Source organism: Aptenodytes patagonicus, chromosome 7 (genome assembly GCF_965638725.1).
Source record: "Aptenodytes patagonicus chromosome 7, bAptPat1.pri.cur, whole genome shotgun sequence".
In the NCBI taxonomy this organism is placed as follows: domain Eukaryota; kingdom Metazoa; phylum Chordata; class Aves; order Sphenisciformes; family Spheniscidae; genus Aptenodytes; species Aptenodytes patagonicus.
In genome coordinates, this window is record NC_134955.1 from 20,567,129 (window position 1) to 20,589,061 (window position 21,933).

At 46.1% G+C, this 21,933-nt stretch overlaps 2 protein-coding genes across 5 annotated transcripts in view; one reads left to right on the forward strand and one right to left on the reverse strand.

Moving 5' to 3' along the window:
- Positions 1–20,146, reverse strand: part of TSPAN4 (tetraspanin 4) — a 496,491-nt gene extending 476,345 nt beyond the window's left edge. The window contains exon 1 of one of the 4 annotated variants that reach the window (XM_076344250.1): positions 20,136–20,146. The gene's annotated coding sequence lies outside the window, so the exon portion shown is untranslated. Of the gene's footprint in view, positions 1–6,182; positions 6,211–16,646; positions 16,802–20,135 lie in introns of those variants that run through there. The other 3 variants (XM_076344249.1, XM_076344246.1, XM_076344247.1) reach the window with 3 other exon arrangements.
- On the forward strand, positions 16,957–21,798 carry POLR2L (RNA polymerase II, I and III subunit L). Its single transcript, XM_076344252.1, has 3 exons — positions 16,957–17,052; positions 17,604–17,711; positions 21,326–21,798. The coding sequence occupies exons 2-3, from the start codon at positions 17,617–17,619 to the stop codon at positions 21,432–21,434; spliced, it is 204 nt and encodes a 67-aa protein (XP_076200367.1). The 5' UTR covers positions 16,957–17,052; positions 17,604–17,616; the 3' UTR covers positions 21,435–21,798.
- The last annotated feature ends 135 nt before the right edge of the window (positions 21,799–21,933 follow it).

Sequence of the window (21,933 nt, forward strand, 5' to 3'; positions counted from 1 at the left end):
GACTGACTCTTCTACCTCCAATCTGCATTGCACTTTTCCCTCCAGGGATCTTGCATGGTTTGGTTTGGATTCCATCCCAGCTCAGTCCTGAACAGGGAGATGTATCAAACAATTTCAATGCACCAACACATTTCATTTTAAATTTAAGTATTTGAAATGACTTTGAATGCACCTTCTCAACATTTCAATACTATTCTGGATAACTTTTTAATCCACCCATTTTTTTACTAAGTGGTTAGAGTTTAGGGCAATTGGACTAAACTAAAAACAGAAGAAGATTGCACCAAGACAGACATCCACAGAATGAAAGCTGTTTGGGTGGAGTACCACCTTCCCATGGGAAATGAAAGCTTCATCACTAGCTATTCGAAATTCAGTTGTACCAAACACTGTCCACCATGAAGCAGGACAAAGCTATGAGCCAGCAGCAAAAAAAGGAAACTCCATGACGCAAATAAGCTAGTTCTGACTTTCACCCCTTTCACTGCAGGGGCAGATAAGGGGACAACAAACTGCCAAATGCCTTGAGGACGTGGGGCAAATATGCAGGGTCAGAGCCAACTCTGCAACTTATACAAAAGCCTGTCCAACAGAACTAGTCATCAACAGGCAAAGGCAGGGTTAATACATACACTCATAGTTATACATACACTAAGGAAATACCATGAGGAAGGGTCATCAAAACCATTTTCCTCACTGTAACAAATAACTTAGGCAGCAGTAAAGGACAGTTGGCTCATCCACAGCAGAATTTGCCATCAGAATCAGTACTGTGCATGGTAAATGGGGCTTCAAGTTGCCAAAAGCCACAGGGTGCAAAAGCAGTCTGACTTTGGATGAATCATTGCTAGGACTGAACCCGCAACAGGTAAACTGGGTGCATGGAGAAAGAACCCTAGGGAAAGGAGAAGAAAAAAAAAAAAAGCCAGAAAACAAGGCTTATTAAACTGTAAATGCTTTGATACAGAGAATCTTGTGTGTTGGCCAAAACAATGGCCCAGAACTGGTTCTCCTTTCATAATACAATACAAAGGCACCTGAAACCATTATTGTCTAGCAATGGGTCATCATGGGTCCCATGAATAAAGGACTTGGCAATAACCCAGCAGCCACAAGGCTTATGACAGTTTTCTCAGGAACTTACGAGAATTTGACTTCTTTCCAATAACTCCCTTAGGCTCCCAGAGGAATCGCCAAACAGCTTTTCAAGCCCTAGGAAGTTGGGCCAGTTGACAGCAAAGAGGATACCCAAAAGGCACTGCAGTGACAATCCCACAGCAGAGCAGGAATGCAGGCAAGCAATAAAACTGATGCTAAACAGGTCCACAATAAACTGGCCCTAACCATAATTTAAACAGTAGGGCACTGCCAAAATGAAATGGTCATTTGCTGACAGAGCGAGCAAAGAAACATAAAACCCCAATAGAACAGTAAGAGTTCACAGACAACTTTCAGTAAACAAATGCTTCTCAAGCCTACCACTGCATCTAGATGAAGAAATCTCTTCTTCTACTTCTAAGCGTAGCTCTCTGTGTCCTCACCTCTAGCAGGGGAGCAGGATCTTCTGGGCAGTTCTTGCTTTCTGGTATAAAGGCATTCTATTATCCATTCTCCAAGTAAGAAATTTTCTTGTGCATGTGACAGAAAAGTCCTAGTCATCCCATGGTCCCTTTCCTCCAGATGTCCTGATTCACTCTGACAAAGGTAGAATGCCTAAGCAGCAGTACAGGCAGAGCCACTGCAGCACAGCCCTAGCCCACTACCACTGCGGCTAAAGCTAGGAATGCTTGAAAGAGGACATCGAACTGGCACTTCTCTACAGCAGCAATAGCTCTTCTGTGCTCCACAAATCCTTCCTTGATCCATAAAGTGGCTGCACATGTGCATTTTAAGATAGAGCATCTCTGCTTTAAACTGATCCCACACACTGGGGATGTAGCTCAACTGAGAAGCAGAAAAATACATCTCCTTTGCAGAAATGCAAATACATCCAAAACACCTCTGGCCCAGATGCAGACAGGTGCCATCCTCTGTGTAACACTGCGCATGGCTAACATCCACCCACATTACAGATGAACCACTGCACAATTAGTTATTCAGAGCTAAGCAGAATACACACACATTCATCTTCAGAGGTTTCTCAACACAAACAGAAAAAGCTATCTTTCACAGAATACAAGCACTTTCTTAATAATAAGCTTTTCAGCTTCTCTACTGAGAATGGCAAATGCCAGAAATCAAGAAAAGAAGTGAAGCAGCTTGATGAGGTCATACAAGAGGCCTGCAGGAAAAAGCCCTGGCTGAGGGGTCGTCCCAGGGAAGAGAACCCATGTCCATTCGCTCAGCATGCCGCTCATCAGGCCAGGGGATGCAAGGGTGAAAGGTAGAAAGATGTCTTTGTTTTATGCCTACTTGGGAGAGAGCCAATTTAAGGAATCAAAATAATTTGGGGGTCCTCAAAATACTCGGCATATGCTAAAGGAGATGGGAAAAGTGCTCTCCAAATAGCTTTGGGGAGAGCAGAGGTATATACAGTTAAGTACCATTTTAGATCAGGCAGGGATTTGAAGGGAAGCTGCAAACAAAACTGCAACCTTGATCTCACTGTTCTTTTTACTTAGGCCAAAAATGAATGCAAAACCCCAACCAAACCCATCAGTCCCTGGGCACAGCTCAAGCAGCCTATTGTTCCGAGAGGACTTATCAATCACTACAGACAACTCTCTCTGATCAGGTCACATGATTGAAGCCTTTACTTTATTATTCCCTCACACCACCACCAAGGAAAGCAGCAGCAGCGTATTAGATCAGACAAAGGAACTGCTGCCCTTCAGAACAGACTTCTGAATAACTGCTCCCTGATGTGCACGTGTGTGTGATTTAGCTGTGCGCAGTGGGAATGCAAGAGTAACATGCCACGTGTGCCATTACTTACTGCATTTAAAGAGGCAACACAACTGAAAACAACCAGGACATTCAGAAGTCAAGTTGATCTTGTATCTTGAGTTTATTAAAACTTCATGACTATTTAACCCGGTATGTTGCAGCATTCCCAAGTACTATACACATGCTGAAGAGTGCTAGAGCTGCTGGGTAGAGGCAAAACATGATGGTAAACTCAGTGAAAGCTAGCTCTCCTCAGCTCGGTCCCAGCTCCAACATACTGTGTTTCACCAGCATGTAGGCCTCAGGGCTTCTCTGCAGCAAGCTGGAGACCCTCCCTCACCTTTCTAGTCCTGGGGCTACTATACCCCACAGTTTCCCAACCCTCTGCTACTCCAGTGCCACTGTGTTGCGATTAAAATGCTGGAACTGGCTCTTGAATGAAAAAGATATTCACCTCCAAGCAAAACAGCTTCAAAATCCATATTCATAAAGAATGTTTGAGGAATGTAGAGGCTTCTCCCCCTTTACCCATAACAGCTCTTGGTCTTTTATACAAAACATGCCGTAATTTCTTTCTTTCCTGCAGAGCAGTCACTGTGCATGTGTCTACCACTGTATTACCTCAATATTTTTTTCAAGCAGTGCTTCTCTAACAAAAAGGAATTCATTCATACAAAGCAAACTGTATTGCTTCTGCAAAATTTCATTTGAGAATCCACAGTTAAAGTGCAGGACCCCTACGGTTACCAGTTCTGCAGTGCGATAGCTTCAGCACCCCTTGTGAGATGAAGCATGTCACCTTAATGCATCCTTACGGTAAGAGAACAACCAAGCTGATTGGCTTCATCACCCTAAGGACACACAAAGTGACATACTTAATCTGATGAGAGACACTAAAGCAGTGCCTCTTAATATTTTATGAAACATTTGGCTGTTTTTAATTTTAAAAACAGCAGCTCAATAAACAAAGCAATGGAACATTCCCTGTGGATGGCACAGTGATAGGTGCACAGCAGCCCACTCATCTGAGTGTTGATATCCTAATGCATTGACCCTGTCCTCCTCCCCATGTCCACACTGGAAGCACTGTACACTGGGAGGTCTCAGGCTCTGCACACCAACAGGGACTTTTCCAGAAATACCCATCTTTCACCAGGATGCAGCACATAGCAGGGGCAGCTTTGGAGCTGGTTTAGAACATCCAGCTTCCATACAGCACCTTAATCTGGACACAACAGGCTGACATGCCCAAGCTGAGTAAGTGGTTTTAATCAGAAAAACTGCATTTTCTTCCCTACCTCGTTAGTTCTGGAACAAGACTACAGTTACAGACTTTCATGAACATAAAATGCAAGCATCCCACTGTATTACTACTGCATGCTTGCTTTAAGCTTACCTGCTTCCTTAAGTAGCCGCTACTGGCCACTGTCAGAGACAAGGTGCTCAGCAAGATGGATCTTTGCTCCTACTTATAACAACCATCTTTTATTCCCATTCCCATGAAGGCTTGCAAGATGCAAGACCGGCCAGAAGACAGATGGAAGGAAAAGCCCAAACATCAAGTTTAAATACAGACATAAGCATCCCCAAAAGGCCCAAAGGATAGCCTTCAGCAGAGCCTGGTCTTTAATTCTTTGTTCCAAATATATCCATCATCACTTATGAGAGCCTCAGACATAAGACTTCAAAAATAAGTTAGAAAATCCCCCCGTTCCTTTTCATTGGAGTTCAGAGACTCATAGGTGCCAGGGCAAACTACTACAAGAGGACTGGCTTGTTGCAGTCCCTTTAAATAGAGATAAATCTTGCCAGGAGAGGACATGCTTATACACCCGGAGAAAAAAGTTCCCAGCCAAAGACAGGAAGTACATCAGAGACAAAAGCACATCCATGAGCTCAATGGGAATGCACATATTGCTTTCACCATGGAAGAACAACACCTTGGGGCTCTTCCCTTCAAGCATTAATAATTGACAAGTCCTGGCCTCACCTCAACTTCACAGTCCATCCTTTACTCTGGAAGGAAAGATTCTGCAGAAATGAAAAGTATTATCCCAAGAAAGGGGATTATTTTGTCATCTGAGGACAGTTACATGGAAGAGCAGAGCTGATGGGCAGCTCCTGTGATCTTTCTGATTAAAATGCTGCCTCAGGATATTACTTCCCCCCCCCAACATGAAACAGTCAATTAGGCTGTGATATATTCATGTAATAAAGGCTTTTTCCCATAAAATATGTCAATCCAAGACTGGCAAACATTATACTTTTGCCTTGAAGTGACCTTACTAAGAACAAACATGACAGATAAAACCAGTCTTAAACTAGTTAAATACTGACATCTGAGGAAGCAGAGAAATGAGGGGGTAGATGGGTGGTTTTTCCAATCCCATCTCAGTGCTTTTTAAAAAAAAAAAAAAAGGGGGAGGGTAGGGGGGAGTTAAGGATGATAAGCCATTTCCATGAAGGGCTACCTTCCCTTTTCATTATTTTTATATACATGTAGATATATACACATATATGTACACATACACACACAAAACTACACTCACCTGCCACCTACAGCAACCTCTACAGATACAATAGCATATTAAACCGAACAGAGTTCGGCACAATGGTGCCTGATGATCATCATGATGACCATCAACGGACAATTCTTAGATGAGTCTCTTACACTAAGGAACCTTACACCACATAAAAAAAAGTCATTACTAGAACAAGAACTGTCTTTGTGGAGCACCATCCCTAGCCAGAACAACACCTCAGCTCTCACTTCTAAGCACAACCAGGATCACCCTGAAAATACAGATGGTCCAGCTATGCTTTTCCACAGCAATGCCCTGCCTCCAACGGCCCAGTGTGAATGGGAGGACACCTGAAATAGCACTGGCATACACAAGCAACTGGGAAGGTTCCATAAATCTTAGAAAGCTACTGAAAACCACCACTGCTCACCATCTCCTCCCAGTTCATTAGCAGGAGCCATCACTAGATATAGAATCATAGAATCATAGAATCATTGAGGTTGGAAAAGACCTCTAAGATCATCGAGTCCAACCATCAACCCAACACCACCATGCCCACTAAACCATGTCCCTAAGCGCCTCATCTACACGTCTTTTAAAAACCTCCAGGGATGGGGACTCCACCACTTCCCTGGGCAGCCTGTTCCAATGTTTCACCACTCTTTCAGTAAAGAAATTTTTCCTTACATCCAATCTAAACCTCCCCTGCCGCAACTTGAGGCCATTTCCTCTTGTCCTATCGCTTGTTACTTCGGAGAAAAGACCAACACCCACCTCGCTACAACCTCCTTTCAGGTAGTTGTAGAGAGCGATGAGGTCTCCCCTCAGCCTCCTTTTCTCCAGGCTGAACAGTCCCAGTTCCCTCAGCCGCTCCTCATAAGACTTGTTCTCCAGACCCCTCACCAGCCTCGTTGCCCTTCTCTGGACACGCTCCAGCACCTCAACGTCCTTCTTGTAGTGAGGGGCCCAAAACTGAACACAGTATTCGAGGTGCGGCCTCACCAGGGCCGAGTACAGGGGCACGATCACTTCCCTACTCCTACTGGCCACACTAGTTCTGATACAGGCCAGGATGCCATTGGCCTTCTTGGCCGCCTGGGCACACTGCCGGCTCATGTTCAGCCAGCTGTCAACCAACACCCCCAGGTCCTTCTCTGCTGGGCAGCTTTCCAGCCACTCTTCCCCAAGCCTGTAGCGCTGCATGGGGTTGTTGTGGCCGAAGTGCAGGACCCGGCACTTGGCCTTGTTGAACCTCATACAGTTGGCCTGGGCCCATCGATCCAGCCTGTCCAGGTCCCTCTGAAGAGCCTTCCTACCCTCGAGCAGATCAACACTCCCACCCAACTTGGTGTCGTCTGCAAACTTACTGAGGGTGCACTCAATCCCCTCATCCAGATCATCAATAAAGATATTGAACAAGACCGGCCCCAGTACTGAGCCCTGGGGAACACCGCTCGTGACCGGCCGCCAACTGGATGTAACTCCATTCACCACAACTCTCTGGGCCCGGCCGTCCAGCCAGTTTTTGACCCAGCGCAGAGTCCACCTGTCTAAGCCGTGAGCCGCCAGCTTCTCGAGGAGAATGCTGTGGGAGACAGTGTCAAAGGCCTTGCTGAAGTCCAGGTAGACCACATCCACAGCCTTTCCCTCATCCACTAGGCGGGTCACCTGGTCATAGAAGGAGATCAGGTTGGTCAAGCAGGACCTGCCTCTCATGAACCCGTGCTGGCTAGGCCGGATCCCCTGGTTGTCCCGCTCATGCCTTGTGAGCGCCCTCAAGATGAGCCGCTCCATAATCTTCCCCGGCACCGAGGTCAGGCTGACAGGCCTGTAGTTCCCCGGATCCTCCTTCCGGCCCTTCTTGTGGATGGGCGTCACATTGGCAAGCCTCCAGTCATCCGGGACCTCCCCCGTTAACCAGGGCTGCTGATAAATGATGGAGAGCGGCTTGGCGAGCACCTCCGCCAGCTCCCTCAGCACTCTTGGGTGGATCCCATCCGGCCCCATAGACTTGTGAGTGTCCAGGTGGCATAGCAGGTCATTGACTGCTTCCTCCTGGATTACGGGGGGTTCATCCTGCTCGCCGTCCCCGTCTTCCAGCTCGGGGGGCCGAGTACCCTGAGGATAACTGGTCTGCCTGTTAAAGACTGAGGCAAAGAAGGCATTGAGTACCTCAGCCTTTTCCTCATCCTCAGTGACAATGTTCCCCCTTGCATCCAATAAAGGATAGAGATTCTCCTTGGCTCTCTTCTTGTCATTAATATATTTGTAAAAACTTTTTTTGTTGTCTTTAACGACAGCGGCCAGATTGCGTTCTAGCTGGGCTTTTGCCTTTCTCATTTCTTCTCTGCACGACCTAACAAGATCCCTGTACTCTTCTTGAGTCGCCTGCCCCTTCTTCCACAAGTGGTAAACTCTCCTTTTTTTCCTGAGTCCCAGCAAGAGCTCCCTGTTCAGCCAGGCCAGTCGTCTTCCCCGCCCATTCTTCTTACGGCGTAAGAAGAATATGCCACAGAGATCATTAAAGATATCTTTATGAATACACGTACGCTATCAGAGTCCCAAGCACCAACCCAGCATCCTAACTCCTGTTCAGTGAAGCAGAACAAAGTCTCTGCCCCACAAAAATAGCAAGATAAAGTCTCTGCCCCCTTCTCAAGTAATAGGCAATGATCTTTATATCTAACACAAGGACACCGTAAATCATTTTATGGAAAAACATTTGCATTTTTGGATGCATCTATGGGACTTCCTCATACACTCTATTTAGAAGAGACATCTGTTACTCTATATATATTTTTCATATAAATCCCACCCTCTGAATCCTTTCCATCGGTTGTCATTAACGAAGCTCTGTGTGCAATACCAAGCGCATTCTGCCCCCATTAGGAAGGCAATTACAGCAGGAAAAACAAGCAATTAACAAGGTGTAAAATAAACATCCTGCCACCTGCCTTTTAATAGCAACCCCACTTCAAACAAGTCACAGTCTCAGCACAGCTTTCAGAATTGGCAACTGATATTATATATGTATTTATGCAGCAGCTGCTCTTCGTTGCAACAAATATTACAGGCTTACCAGATAAGGTCACCATATTTAAAAAAAAATATATAGCAAGTATTAAACCCTGCTTTGAGGGCCCAAATGTTGCTTTTAATGAAATCAGAAGCATCAGGCTTGTCTGGTATTACAGTGAAGCTGCAGTCACATCCCCAGCTTAGAGAAGTTTCTCTTGATTTCTACTTGCTTAGCAGCTTCTGTATTTATTTCACTAAATCCAGGGCCCTGAGCAGCTATTAAACAGCATGCAGGGCAACTAAACAATGCAAAGCTCTACAGAGTAGACAAGTCTTTCCTCCTTACATCATCCCTGCCTCTCCTTCTTGGCTTTCTCCACCTCCCTACCATCACATACAAAGCTATATCCAATTGTGGGGGGTGGGGCACATGGTGGGGCAGAAAGCCGCCCACTGAAGAAAAAAAAAAAAGGGAAAACAAATCAAGATTCCAGCTTGGTCTTTGCTCCTTGAGCCTGCAAGCTTTAGAGAGAAAGAAGGGAAGTCCTTCCAAAGTCACACTAGCTAGCTCCAGAGGGAGCCACTTTTCTTTCCATTTGTGGAACGGGATGAATAACACACTTCTGAGTAGTTAACCAGGACTAGAGGAAGCCCAACAGTAAATCTGCAGGATTTAATAGACTTGGAGCAGAGAATGTGCCTGAGAAAACAGCAGCCAAGCTTCGTCTTGCATGGTTGCTTTGTTTTTGGGTTTTTTTTATCTTCCCCTCTCGCTCTGGCTCTCTACTGCTACACATTTATTCATTAAGTTTTCCATGTCACATTTCAGTTCCTGACTTATGTCCTATTTAATCACTCATTTCAAGATTCATGCAAGTCTCTTTCTCTTAGGGTTCTTCTCTCTCTGGCTTTGTTGAGATCCAAGGAGTACAACACTGAATATGGTACCACGAACTTTTGCAATCATGTACACGATTCTGAGGTGCTAGTCAGAGATGGAGTGAAAACTGAGAACGTTCTTTCTCTAAATGACCACAGGAAGCAACAGGAAATGGAGCTTTTAACTCCAGAGCCAACAGGGCTATACACAGGTTTATAGAAGGTTGCAAGTCGATCAATAGTACCAAAACAATCCTTCACTGAAAAGTTCTTCTAAAAAGTCCTGAATTTAAATAACAATTCACTACCCTTGAACACAACTGATACTGAACTGGCAAATCAGACCTTAAAAGACCCAAGTCCTCAGTTCTGGTGATGTCCTGGTTTTGGCTGGGATAGGCTTAATTTTCTTCCTAATAGCTGGTACAGTGCTGTGTTTTGGATTCAGTATGAGAATAACATTGATAACACACCAATGTTTTAGTTGTTGCTAAGCAGTGCTTACACTAGTCAAGGACTTTTCAGCATCCCATGCTCTACTGACTGAGAAGGCTGGAGGTGCACAAGAAGGCGGGAGGGGGCACAGCCAGGACAGCTGACCCAAACTGGCCAAAAGGATATTCCATACCATATGATGTCATGCTCAGTATATGAACTGGGGGAAAGCTGGGCGGGGGGCGCCGCTGCTCAGGGACTGGCTGGGCATCAGTCAGCAGGTGGTAAGCAATTGCATTGTGCATCACTTGCTTTGTATATTCTTGTATTATTATTATTATTACTATTTTATTTTATTTCAATTCTTAAAATGTTCTTATCTCAACCCATGAGTTTTCTCACTTTTACTCTTCCAATTTTCTCCCCCATCCCACCAGGGTGGGGGGGAGAGTGAGCAAGTGGCTGTGTGGTGCTCAGTTGCTGGCTGAGGTTAAACCACGACAAGAGATTATCTACATGTATGCAGAAACAAGCAAAGTCAGAAGGGGAACAACCACAGAAGCTGAAAAGCAGTGAAAGGTGAAAAGTCTCCAGACTCATGAGGGTGCACACCTAAACCTGACCTACTCCAACCCACAAAGTTAAAAAAAAAAAAAAAAATTCTCAGCCACTGGTTTCTCACGCTACCAGTACAAGTGCAGCGATCCCACGACTCCTTCCTAGAGCCCTAATTACAGAGACAAGGTCACAAAAGACACAATCTGCCAATATGAGCTGCAGGAGGTCATATGGCCACTCAAGCTATAAAAGTATTTTAAGAGTAGTTCAGTCAGGTCACTTAACTGACTTGTTTGGGTTTGTTTTTTAAACAAGCAGCAATATTTTCCCTTACATTTTGTGGATGGGAGAATAGGAACCTGGATCTACTCCTTAGTCACCAATCTAGGATTTCAGTACTCATCACTAACAAACGCCATGGAGCAGTCATGCCTAGCTGCATTTTCTAGGCCTAAATCCACAAAAAAAATGCCAAGAACGAGCCTCAACCCAACAGTGATGGTAGGACAGAACACTTGCAGCTTTCAGAAGTTGTTCAGATCACAGGAAGAAGTTAACGCAATGCCCCACAACAAAGCCTCACATGACAGAAGCTGCTCCAAGCAGCACATCAGAAAAGCAATCCACGGTTCTCAAACTTACTTCAACTTGATTAGTTCTAGGGAATTCTCTTCTGCTCAATGCTGAGGAGCACTCCAAAGGGTTTCCTGACCTGCAGGCTGTCTGAAGGCACAAAGAATCAGCAGTCTGGGGACTGCTACTTGTTGAAGGTGGCAAGAGACCAGAAATAGGACGAGATGCCGGGGGAGGGGAACCTCAATCCATCCCACTCCTACCAGTTTGATGCCAGGGCCAGCAATAGATGCCCAGAGCCTGGAGAAGGAGCACAGGTCAGCAGGAGAGCGCCTGAAGAGCAGCACAAAGGAACTCCAGCCAGTAAGACAGCTTCATCGGGGGCCCAACTTAAAGGCCTCTATGCAAATGCACGTAGCATCGGGAATAAACAAGAGGAGTTAGAGACGTGCACATGCCTGCAGGGCTACGACCTTATTGGCATCACGGAGACGTGGTGGGATGGCTCCTATGACTGGAGTGTTGGGATGGGGGGATACAGGCTCTTTAGGAAGGACAGGCAGGGGAGACGAGGAGGGGGTGTCACCCTCTATGTCAATGACCAGCTGGAGTGCACGGAGCTCTGCCTGGGGATGGATGACGAGCTGACCAGGAGCTTGTGGGTCAGGATTAAAGGGAAGGCAGGGACAGGTGACATTACGGTGGGGGTCTGCTACAGGCCACCTGACCAGGAAGACCGAGCGGATGAGGCCCTCTATAGACAGATAGGAGCAGCCTCACGCTCACAAGCCCTGGTCCTCGTGGGGGACTTCAACCACCCCGACATCTGTTGGAGGGACAACACGGCAGGGCATAAGCAATCCGGGAGGTTCCTGGAATGCATTGATGATAACTTCCTTCTCCAAGTGGTAAAGGAGCCAACAAGGAGAGGTGCTATGCTGGACCTCGTTCTCACCAACAAGGAGGGGCTGGTGGGGAACGTGAAGCTCAAGGGCAGCCTGGGCTGCAGTGACCATGACATGGTGGAGTTCAGGATCCTTAGGGCACCAAGGAGGGCACACAGCAAGCTCACTACCCTGGACTTCAGGAGAGCAGACTTTGGCCTCTTCAGGGATCTGCTTGGTAGAGTGCCATGGGACAAAGCCCTGGAGGGAAGAGGGGCCCAAGAAAGCTGGATAATATTCAAGGATCACCTCCTTCAAGCTCAGGAGCAATGCATCCCAACAAAGAGGAAGTCAGGCAAAAACGCCAGGAGGCCTGCATGGATCAACAAGGAGCTCCTGGACAAACTCAAACACAAAAAGGAAGCCTACAGAGGGTGGAAGCAAGGACAGGGAGCCTGGGAGGAGTACAGAGAAATTGCCCGAGCAGCCAGGGATCAGGTTAGGAAAGCTAAAGCCCTGATGGAATTAAATCTGGCCAGGGACATCAAGGGCAACAAGAAAAGATTCTATAGCTACGTCGGGGATAAAAGGAAGACTAGGGAAAATGTGGGCCCTCTCCAGAATGAAATGGGAGACCTGGTTACCCGGGACACGGAGAAGGCGGAGGTACTCAATGACTTTTTTGCCTCGGTCTTCACCGGCAAGCGTTCGAGCCTCACCGCCCAAGCTGCAGAATGCAAAGGTGGGGACTGGGAGAATGAAGAGCCGCCCACAGTGGGAGAACATCACGTTCGAGACCATCTAAGGCACCTGAAGGTGTGCAAGTCCATGGGACCCGATGAGATCCATCCGCGGGTCCTGAAGGAACTGGCGGATGAAGTTGCTAAGCCACAATCCACCGTATTTGAGAAGTCATGGCAGTCCGGTGAAGTTCCCACTGACTGGAAAAGGGGAAACATAACCCCCATTTTTAAAAAAGGAAAAAAGGAAGACCCGGGGAACTACGGGCCAGTCAGTCTCACGTCTGTGCCTGGGAAGATCATGGAACAGATCCTCCTGGAAGCTATGCTAAGGCACATGGAGGACAGGGAGGTGATTTGAGACAGCCAGCATGGCTTCACCAGGGGCAAGTCCTGCCTGACTAGCCTAGTGGCCTTCTATGATGGAGTGACATCATCAGTGGACGCGGGAAGGGCTACAGATGTCGTCTATCTGGACCTCTGTAAGGCCTTTGACACGGTCCCCCACAACATCCTTCTCTCTAAACTGGAGAGGCATGGATTTGTTGGGTGGACTGTCCGGTGGGTGAGGAATTGGTTAGATGGTCGCATCCAGACGATAGTGGTCAACGGCTCAATGTCCAGATGGAGATTGGTGATGAGTGGCATCCCACAGGGGTCCGTATTGGGACCAGTACTGTTTAATATCTTCATATCATGTTTAATATCTTCATCAATGACACAGACAGTGGGATCGAGTGCACCCTCAGCAAGTTTGCAGATGACACCAAGCTGAGTGGTGCGGTGGACACGCCAGAGGGACGGGATGCCATCCAGAGGGACCTGGACAAGCTCGAGAAGTGGGTCCGTGTGAACCTCATGAGGTTCAACAAGGCCAAGTGCAAGGTCCTGCACCTGGGTCAGGGCGACCCCCAGTACCAATACAGGCTGGGGGATGAAGGGAATGAGAGCAGCCCAGCCAAGAAGGACTTGGGGGTACTGGGGGATGAAAAGCTGGACATGAGCCAGCAATGTGCGCTCGCAGCCCAGAAGGCCAATCATATCGTGGGCTGCCTCAAAAGCAGCGTGGCCAGCAGGTCGAGGGAGGGGATTCTGCCCCTCTACTCTGCTCTGGTGAGACCCCACCTGGAGTACTGCGTCCAGCTCTGGAGCCCTCAGCATAAGAAAGACATGGACCTGTTGGAGCGGGTCCAGAGGAGGGTCACAAAAATGATGAGGGGGATGGAACACCTCTCCTATGAGGACAGGCTGAGAGCGTTGGCGTTGTGAGAGAGGAGAGAGGAGAGACCTTATTGCAGCCTATCAGTACTTAAAGGGGGCTTATAAAAAAGATGGCGGCAATCTTTTTAGCAGGGCCTGTTGCGACAGGACAAGGGGGAATGGCTTTAAACGAAAGGGGGGTAGATTTAGACTAGATATAAGGAAGACATTTTTTACGCTGAGGGTGGTGAAACACTGGAGCAGGTTGCCTCGAGAGGTGGTGGATGCCCCATCCCTGGAAACATTCAAGGTCAGGTTGGACGGGGCTCTGAGCAACCTGATCTAGTTGAAGATGTCCCTGCTTATGGCAGGGGGTTTGGACTAGATGACCTTTAGAGGTCCCTTCCAACCCAAACTATTCTATGATTCTATGAACTTACTGTGAGAAAGACCCATGCAGTTCTAGGATCAGATCTAGGAGACAGGACTCCAATTCTCGCAATTCTTCTTCAAAGGATGCTTAAAGAGACCTGATTCTCCAATTCTTCCAGTCCTCATCCCTCTTCAGAAGGATGGTTGAAGAGACCAAATTTGACTAAATACTAAACTGCAACAGGTGAGTTTCAGCGGTACCCAGCTCACCTGAAAAAGAGGAGTTGAAAGGTGGCATGCCACAAATGGCTCACTCTGCAGCCCATAAAATACTGACTCCAATTCCTAATAGTCACATGTGTGCACATCCTCCCAGCTCTTTTAAACAGACTTCTGCGGTTTGGCAAATGGTCAGATTAAACAGAGGATACATAAAGTTGAGTAAAGAATGTTCTCGGTATGTAGCAGTCTCTCCAGGTCATAGATCATAAAAATCCTTACATTTTCTAGTATCAAAGAAGCTATAGCCATAAGAGACCTATTAGTTCATTAAGCCCATCACCCAGCCAAAGCAGGTTATCCAGAAAAGACTTAACAAAGTTACAGTAATACTGTGAGAACAAGCCAAGTAAGTTTTTCTTTGAAAAAAGATGCTAAGCAAAGTCAGACATGAGAACTAGGTCTGAAAGTTAAAATTCAGTTTTGTTTTTAAGAAATAAGCAAGCACATCTCTACAAGACGCTAACCTACATTTAATGTTGTGGCTCTGCCATGAAGCTCCTGTGACAGCCCCTCTTTCTCACTCCCAATTGCAAATTTCCATCTCCAAACACAAATGCCTTTCATTGCACAGTTCAGTAATAAAATTCTTTTGGAGCCCTGCTGCTGAAAATGTATCAAAGCACAACCTCCAAATTCTCAACACACACACACACACGCCCCCCCCCCCCAAAAAAAAAAAAAAAAGAAATCAAAGGAGAAAAAGAAAAGATACAGTTTGGCTCCCAGTGGCCTACCATAACAATAATGATAATTATCTAGAGATTGCAGGAGGTTCATCTACCCTCCATGCCAAGTTAATTTGCTCCTTTCACAACTACATATAATTGTTCCTGGGACTGCAAAAATTATTGTCTTTTCACTAGCAATCAGAATTGTAAAAATGCTTTCAAAAAAACCTCAAACCCTTATTTGTTAAAACAAAACTATTTGCTCTTTTACGGTTCAAGTTAGGTCTGGCATTTCTGTGCAGAAGGTCAATAATCCAGTCGTTCAAAAAATAGTCACGAAAGATGTATTAACATAAGCTGTGCATTAAGACACAATTATTTATATGCCTGACAGTAATGGCTCTGCGCTGTGCACTGTATCAACTCACAGATACTTTAGCAGGAAAATAAAACACTTATGGAGAATTTCTGCTCTGCCCAAGGACAATTAGCATAATGCTAATGCTGTAACAAGAGAACAATAAGGACTGACAGCATTCAGACTAATGCTTCATCCCAGAGTCTCCAGAACAGCAGTGTCTGTCCCTAAAGTTTGTAGCCATCACAGCATGCTTCCCTTTGCTAAGCACACATAGTCTGTGCCCAATGCTTCACCAATCCTTAGATTAATGAAATACAAGTAAACAGTTTCAAGATGCATCATCCTCTGCTACCAAACCTCCCCAGCTTGGGGTACCCAATAAAATCGATTGCTTTGCCTGCAACTAGCCATTGCCTCCCGAGCAAGGCGAACTTCCCTTGTCCCTCAGATACCAGGGAAAACGCTCCTATTCATGCAGGCTGCGTCTATGGCACTGCCCCTGAACAGCACGCAATACCTCACGGGCAGCGTACACCTCTGTTGAGCCCCTTCATTTTTATTTTAGCCATGCACAGGCCACAGCAGCAAGACGGAGCAACATTAGAAGTTAAACGGGACAGCGTCAAGTCCAATCTGACCGCAGTTTAAAAACTCTCGGCAAACCTGCAGCCACGATAGCGCCCGCAACTTGACTGGGACTCGAGGGCGGGTTTGCCTTTAAAGAAATAAACACTGTCCGGGCTGTGCAGAACAACGAAAAAAACAATAACCCCTTGGGACGGGCGGCGGGAAAGCGGAGCGGGTTATAAACCCGGGCGGCAGCCGCTCCTGCTTTCTCCCGCCTGAGGGAGCGCGAAAAAAAGCGGAGAAACAGCCACGAAAGGGGCCGCGGCGCCCCGTTTCCAGAGACGCGACACAGCGACGAGCGACGCCGCGAGCCGACCGTTGCGGGGTCCCAACCGCCGCCCCCTCTCCCCCCACGGATCCCCTCACGCCCTGCCCCGGCCGGCCGCTCCGCAGCCACGGCGGCGGGGTCTCTGCCCGCTGCGGGGACAGGCTCTCCAGCCGCGGAGCCACCGCGGGCACTACCATACCGGCGCCCCTGCCCGTGAGGGAGCGGACCGGCGGGCGGGCTGCCGCGGGGTACCCCGACTCCGTCCCACAGCCCTGCCCGCCGGGGTTCCCATCACGCCCGCCGCCCCTCCACCGGACAGGGCTGGCGGGCTGCAGCCACCAGTTGCGCTTCCCGCCCCGGACGGGTCCGGTACCTCAGCCAGGATGGGATGAGAAGTCTCCTCGCTGCAAAAGCCCTCTCGCAATGCAACAAGTGTCCACCCAGCTGGGAAGGAGAAGGAGGAGCAGGGGCGGGCGCCGCGCTCGCTCGCACCGCCGGTGCCGCCGCTCTGCGCTCCCGGCGCCCCAACTGCCACTCAGCGCGCCGCACGCGAAACGCGAAAACAAGTCCGCCCCGCGCGCGCGCCCTCTCTTGAGCCGCCCAGGACGCCGTATGTTCGGCCGCTACCATCCCGCCGCCCTGCGCAGAAACAGGGGTGCGCCGCATCGCCTACCGCCTGCCCGCCGCGTCGGCCCGCCCGGCGGCGACGCGCCTTCCCCCGCCTCACCGCACTGGTAGCGCCCTGGCAGCCGTTACGGGAGCGCGGAGAAGCCGTTACGGTAGGAGTCGCCTCAGGGGGCTACGGTCCCCTCAGTGCTTCGGCGGGGCTGGGAGCTTCGTCGCCGCCTTAGGGTGGGGTTCGCGGGCGAACTGGGCCCGGTCTCCTCCGGGGAGGCCTGGCCCGGCGAGCGAGGCCTCAGCCTCGAGCTCCCCCAGCCCTACAACCGCCTCTTACGCCATCTCTAGGCCTGTTTCTGCCGGCCATGTGGCAAAAACCCGCTCCCGGGCTTGGGTGCTGGCCGGTTTTCCCAGCCAGAGGGTGTCGGGTCTCTAGCTCCCGGCAGAGCGCCGCTGCCCACCGCCCTGTTCGGAAACGCCTCGCGTGCGAGGTGGTCCGGGCCTGACCGTTAGTGGTGGACCGCGACCTAAGCCGTGTTGCGCCGCTGTAGTTCAGCACCTCCGTAACGCGGCCTCTTCTCTTACTTACTGTCACGTAGTCTGTTGAGCTGCTGTTTGAGACTTGTTCAAGTTCTGAATTTCCTTTCTTACATTTGAATATGGTATTTAGTCATTTTGCAGAGATGTGATACTGTATTTTTTAATGTTACAGCTACAGTGCAAAAATGATCATCCCAGTCAGATGTTTCACATGTGGCAAAATAGTTGGAAACAAGTGGGAAGCCTATCTTGGCCTTCTGCAAGCAGAATATACAGAAGGGTGGGTATTATTTCTCTATGTTCTTTGACTCAGATTTTAGATGAGATTGCACAGTGCATAAGTGCAGGATCATGGCATTACAAAGTAGCCATAAAGAGGCTAAAAACTACAGATACATTCTGAGGCTAACTATTTAACCAGAGCTTAGAAATTATAATAGATAAGAAAGTACTCATTTCCCTACTGAATCTTTCTGGGTAGTAGTATGGAAGTTGCCAAGTCATAACCTTTATATGCAAAACAGTCTCAAATATTTAACTCTGTATGGAACGGGAGGGAAAAAAACAAGCAGTACAGTCAACTTTGACACCAATGTGGTTTTTTTAAAGGGGAGAGAAAGAAGAAGTTACAAGTGTAAGAAGAAACTAACATTGTTAACCTAAAAGAGGTATACATTGTTTTCTTAAAAGCATTTCATATTTGCTACCCAGAATTGCTAACCTTATTTGAAAGCACTGGTTTGCTGGGGGGACGGGGAAGTTTAACTGCTCTAGGTGCCTGACCGATAGTCCTAACAATTCTATTTTAAGAAGTCTGTGCGTGCTTTGCATAGCCAGAATTGTCTTTTAATAGTTCGGTAGTCTAGCTGTGATGGGACTACTTCAGAAGGGTTTGAGAAGGTAACTCTTGAGAAATATTTACATTGTCATCAAGTTTAAGTATGAAGAAAAAAACCCCACTGATGTTTGCAATTCAAAGGAGTGAAAAAAAAAAAATGTTAGAAGTTTGAGAGACTTCCCGAAGTGATGTTGAAACTGTTAAGTAGAAAGAAAAGAGTATTTGCTTTGCATTCAAATGGTTAGGGTTACTAATAGGTTTTTAAATTGACTTATGTCTATGAACTGTCAGAAGAATGTATATTAACAATGCAGATTTCACTGCCTTTTCTGTAAAGTAAATCTGAAAACATTATGGTTTAGGATACTATTTTGTCAAATGTTAAACAGTGGAGCACAGAAAAAACAGGGAAGGAAAGCTTTGGTTTTTTGAGCCTCATCTAAACTTAGAGGAAGTTGTGATTATTCTCTATGCTTCTCACTGCTTGATGTGGAGTTTGCAGGGGAAAGATGTCCTGTCACCCCCACCATTTATCAGTTTCATTAAAAACTGTCCAGTGAAAATAATTCAGTACTCTTCCTAAGTCTCATTACTGCTGTGAATGGCCTTTTTAGAGTGCATTTACATCCCAGAACCTGTCAAACATAGCTGAGTAGAATATTGCAGTTGCTAAACTAAAGGTATTTGGAAAGTTCCTACAAAAAAATGGTTTTTTTGTTTCATTTATGTAATTAAAAGCATTAAAATAGTACGGGTTGCTAATCGTTTTTCACTAATACTGAAATTTATCAGAGCTATTCTGGTAGCACTTCTGACTTACTTTCCAAGTATGACATTTTAATATTTTTCCTGTCTTCAGTATTCCTCTGTTTTTGTATGGGACAGGAAGATGTACATTGTTATTGATAAATGCTCACTTGAAAACAATCGCTATGGTCACTGGTATGATTCTGGGATGCCTGTTTAAACAAATGCAGTTATGGTATTGTAAGATCAGAAGCAGAGTTTACAGATATCAAACAGTTAAAATCTTACAGTGCAGTGTTAGAATCACTATTAATGGTAGCTTAAGAAATGGATGGACAAAATGGAAGAAATAAACATAAATTGTTAAAAATTTGTGGTTAAAAAAGACCCACACCTTTCTGTTTGTCCCTTAAAATGTTCTTTTTCCACAAGTTCTTGGAAGTGAGAAGAAAAGGGAAATAAAACTGAAGTTGTTTTAGCTGAAATATATAGTATGACTTCTAAAGTTGTGATTAATGTTAGTATTTTGCATCTCTGATAACTGCATTTGAAAGCTCAGAATTTTCCAGATAGCTCTTAAAACTGATGTATCAACAGACATTAGATGCTTTTGTTCTCGAGTGTTTTGGAAAATTTAGATAGCATGTGATATTATTTATAAACATTCGTCTAAAAAAAATACACTGTTCATATACTTCTCTTAAATAACTTCTGCAAGTGCTAGTCCTAAAATGAATAGCCCTGCTATTTAAGCCCTTGAAGAACTGTTGAGAGGTACAAGGACTAATTGACGTCATCAGAGAAGCTGCTGGAGTTTGACTCCATGCAGTTAGGCTGTAGTGCTTGAAGCCAAACAACCTTTTACCACGGTCCAGCTTATGTAGAGGCTTCCTTTCAGTCATTTGTACCATAAAAAAGTATCAGCTTCTTCCTACAGGAGAATTACAGGTTTGAGGAAATTACATTTGTTTTAAGCAAATGCTGGATTGTTGCACTGCATCATATAGATCTAAAGACCCGAGATCAGTCATATTTCATGAGCGTCAAATTCTGAAGGAGTATCAGACTGGCTTTGTGGTTACTAGGTTGGTGCTAAAGAGCTTGGATGGTGTCACTTACCTTTAAGAGGTCTGATAGCGATAGCCATTGAAGACACATGCAGTGGTTTAGGCTAGGATGACTCATACATTCTCTACCCAACCGTAAGAATCTCGAGCAGTCACTCAGGAGGAATTAAGTGGAAAGACTGTAAAACACAAATTTCTTGTTGAGCAGTCTGCACATCCTTATTTGTATAATTGTGGGGAACAGGTTGTATAACTGAATGCCTTCTTATATGGGAACTGGAAAGGATTTTAGCCTTCCTCAGAATTATCATCCCATCCCTATGTGGGGTAGTTTGCATTTTGAGTTATTTTAGTTTCTGTATATCTCTCACCCTTTTAACGTGGCTTAGATCACAAATTTATCTTGCGAAGTAGGCAAGTATCATCCTCAGTTTACAGAAACGTTGTGTTATAACGGTGCTTAGAAGTGCTCACAATAGCATGGATAACAATGCTTAGAGATGCTATTCCTTATTCCTGCGTCAGGAGACTGTGTAGTGCCTTCGTGCTACCTTCTACCATACAACTAGCAGGAGCTGTAGCCAGCACAGGTAATTATGGACTGTCCAGGACTTTAAGAGGAGTGGAAATGATTTCCCATGTTTCAGAACCGTGTTCCTGTTACTACATTCACACCTCTTGATCGATGAGATTTTTAACCAGATCAGCTCCTCTCTTTTCTACAGACTGGGGTTTTGTAAGAGGAAGACTGAGTTACTGTAACTAAATAATTGAGGTTAGAAATGTACTGTATTTCAAGTCTCTTTCCAGCTGTGAAGATTAAAATTTTATTTCCAAAACTAAAATACTTGCATCTCACTTAACCTTGCTTTTTCATGACCAAATATGCCCTCACGAGTGGGGTAGTTCAGAAGAGGAAGTTCATAAGAGTTAGCCTGTTACGGTTCTGTTCCTATGGGAGTTCTGCAGACATACCTCTGAAAGTTCGATAGTTGTGTCACTAGCCATCTTCAGCAGAAGATTGTGAGCTCTTGCAGGCCAGAGAACAGGCAAACACCCTGTCAACAGCAGTAAATGGAAAAGAACATTAACAGCACGTGCTAAATTTCTATTTCTTAGTTTGAACTGCAAACAAGTTTTCCTCTATGACTAAGCTCAAAGTAATCAGTATGTTCCTTAGGAATACTTACAAGTGGTTCTGGCTCACTTCTTTTTTTTTTTTTTATTGTTGTTCATTAATAGAGATGCCCTGGATGCCCTTGGTTTGAAGAGATACTGCTGCCGCAGAATGCTCCTAGCTCATGTGGATCTGATTGAGAAGCTTTTGAATTATGCACCGCTGGAGAAATGAGATGAAAAAAGTGCCACGCTGCAAGCCACGTGGAACATATCTCTAATTCTAAACCTGAAACTGGACTTCAGGCAGTAAAGGATGAAAGCCACCTGTAGTGCAACCATTGAGAGATGTTTACCTTCTGGAGAAAATACTGCCCCGAGCCACGAATCTCTTTCAAGGAAACAAAGGAAAGATGAAGTCCACTTAATCAAGATTTGGAGGTTAAATTAAAAGTTTGGATGCTTCTTTTTAAATCTGTGTTTGAAGCTGTATTGTGAACTTTTAGATGCTTCTGCCAGAAAAAAAAAAAAAGTTTGTTCATGTAGAAAAATTGTTACATTTCATAAAAACGTTGAAATAAAGGAAGTCTTTCCCTGTAGCCTTCCTACAGTTTCTAGATAGAGTTAAGTGTATGCTTGGATCTTGCTATTTGCTTGTGCTGGTTACTTTGAGGTTAGGAGTACTATTAAGTAATCAGTTCAGTGTTTTGCACTAGGCAGGCAAGGGGTTAGAA

Bases quoted from the DNA above. Each gene is read 5' to 3' on its own strand.
- POLR2L (XM_076344252.1), top strand. From the start codon at position 17,617: ATGATCATCCCAGTCAGATGTTTCACATGTGGCAAAATAGTTGGAAAC. The intron at 17,712-21,325 runs GTGGGTATTATT...GTTCATTAATAG, and splicing joins CAAGCAGAATATACAGAAGG to AGATGCCCTGGATGCCCTTG.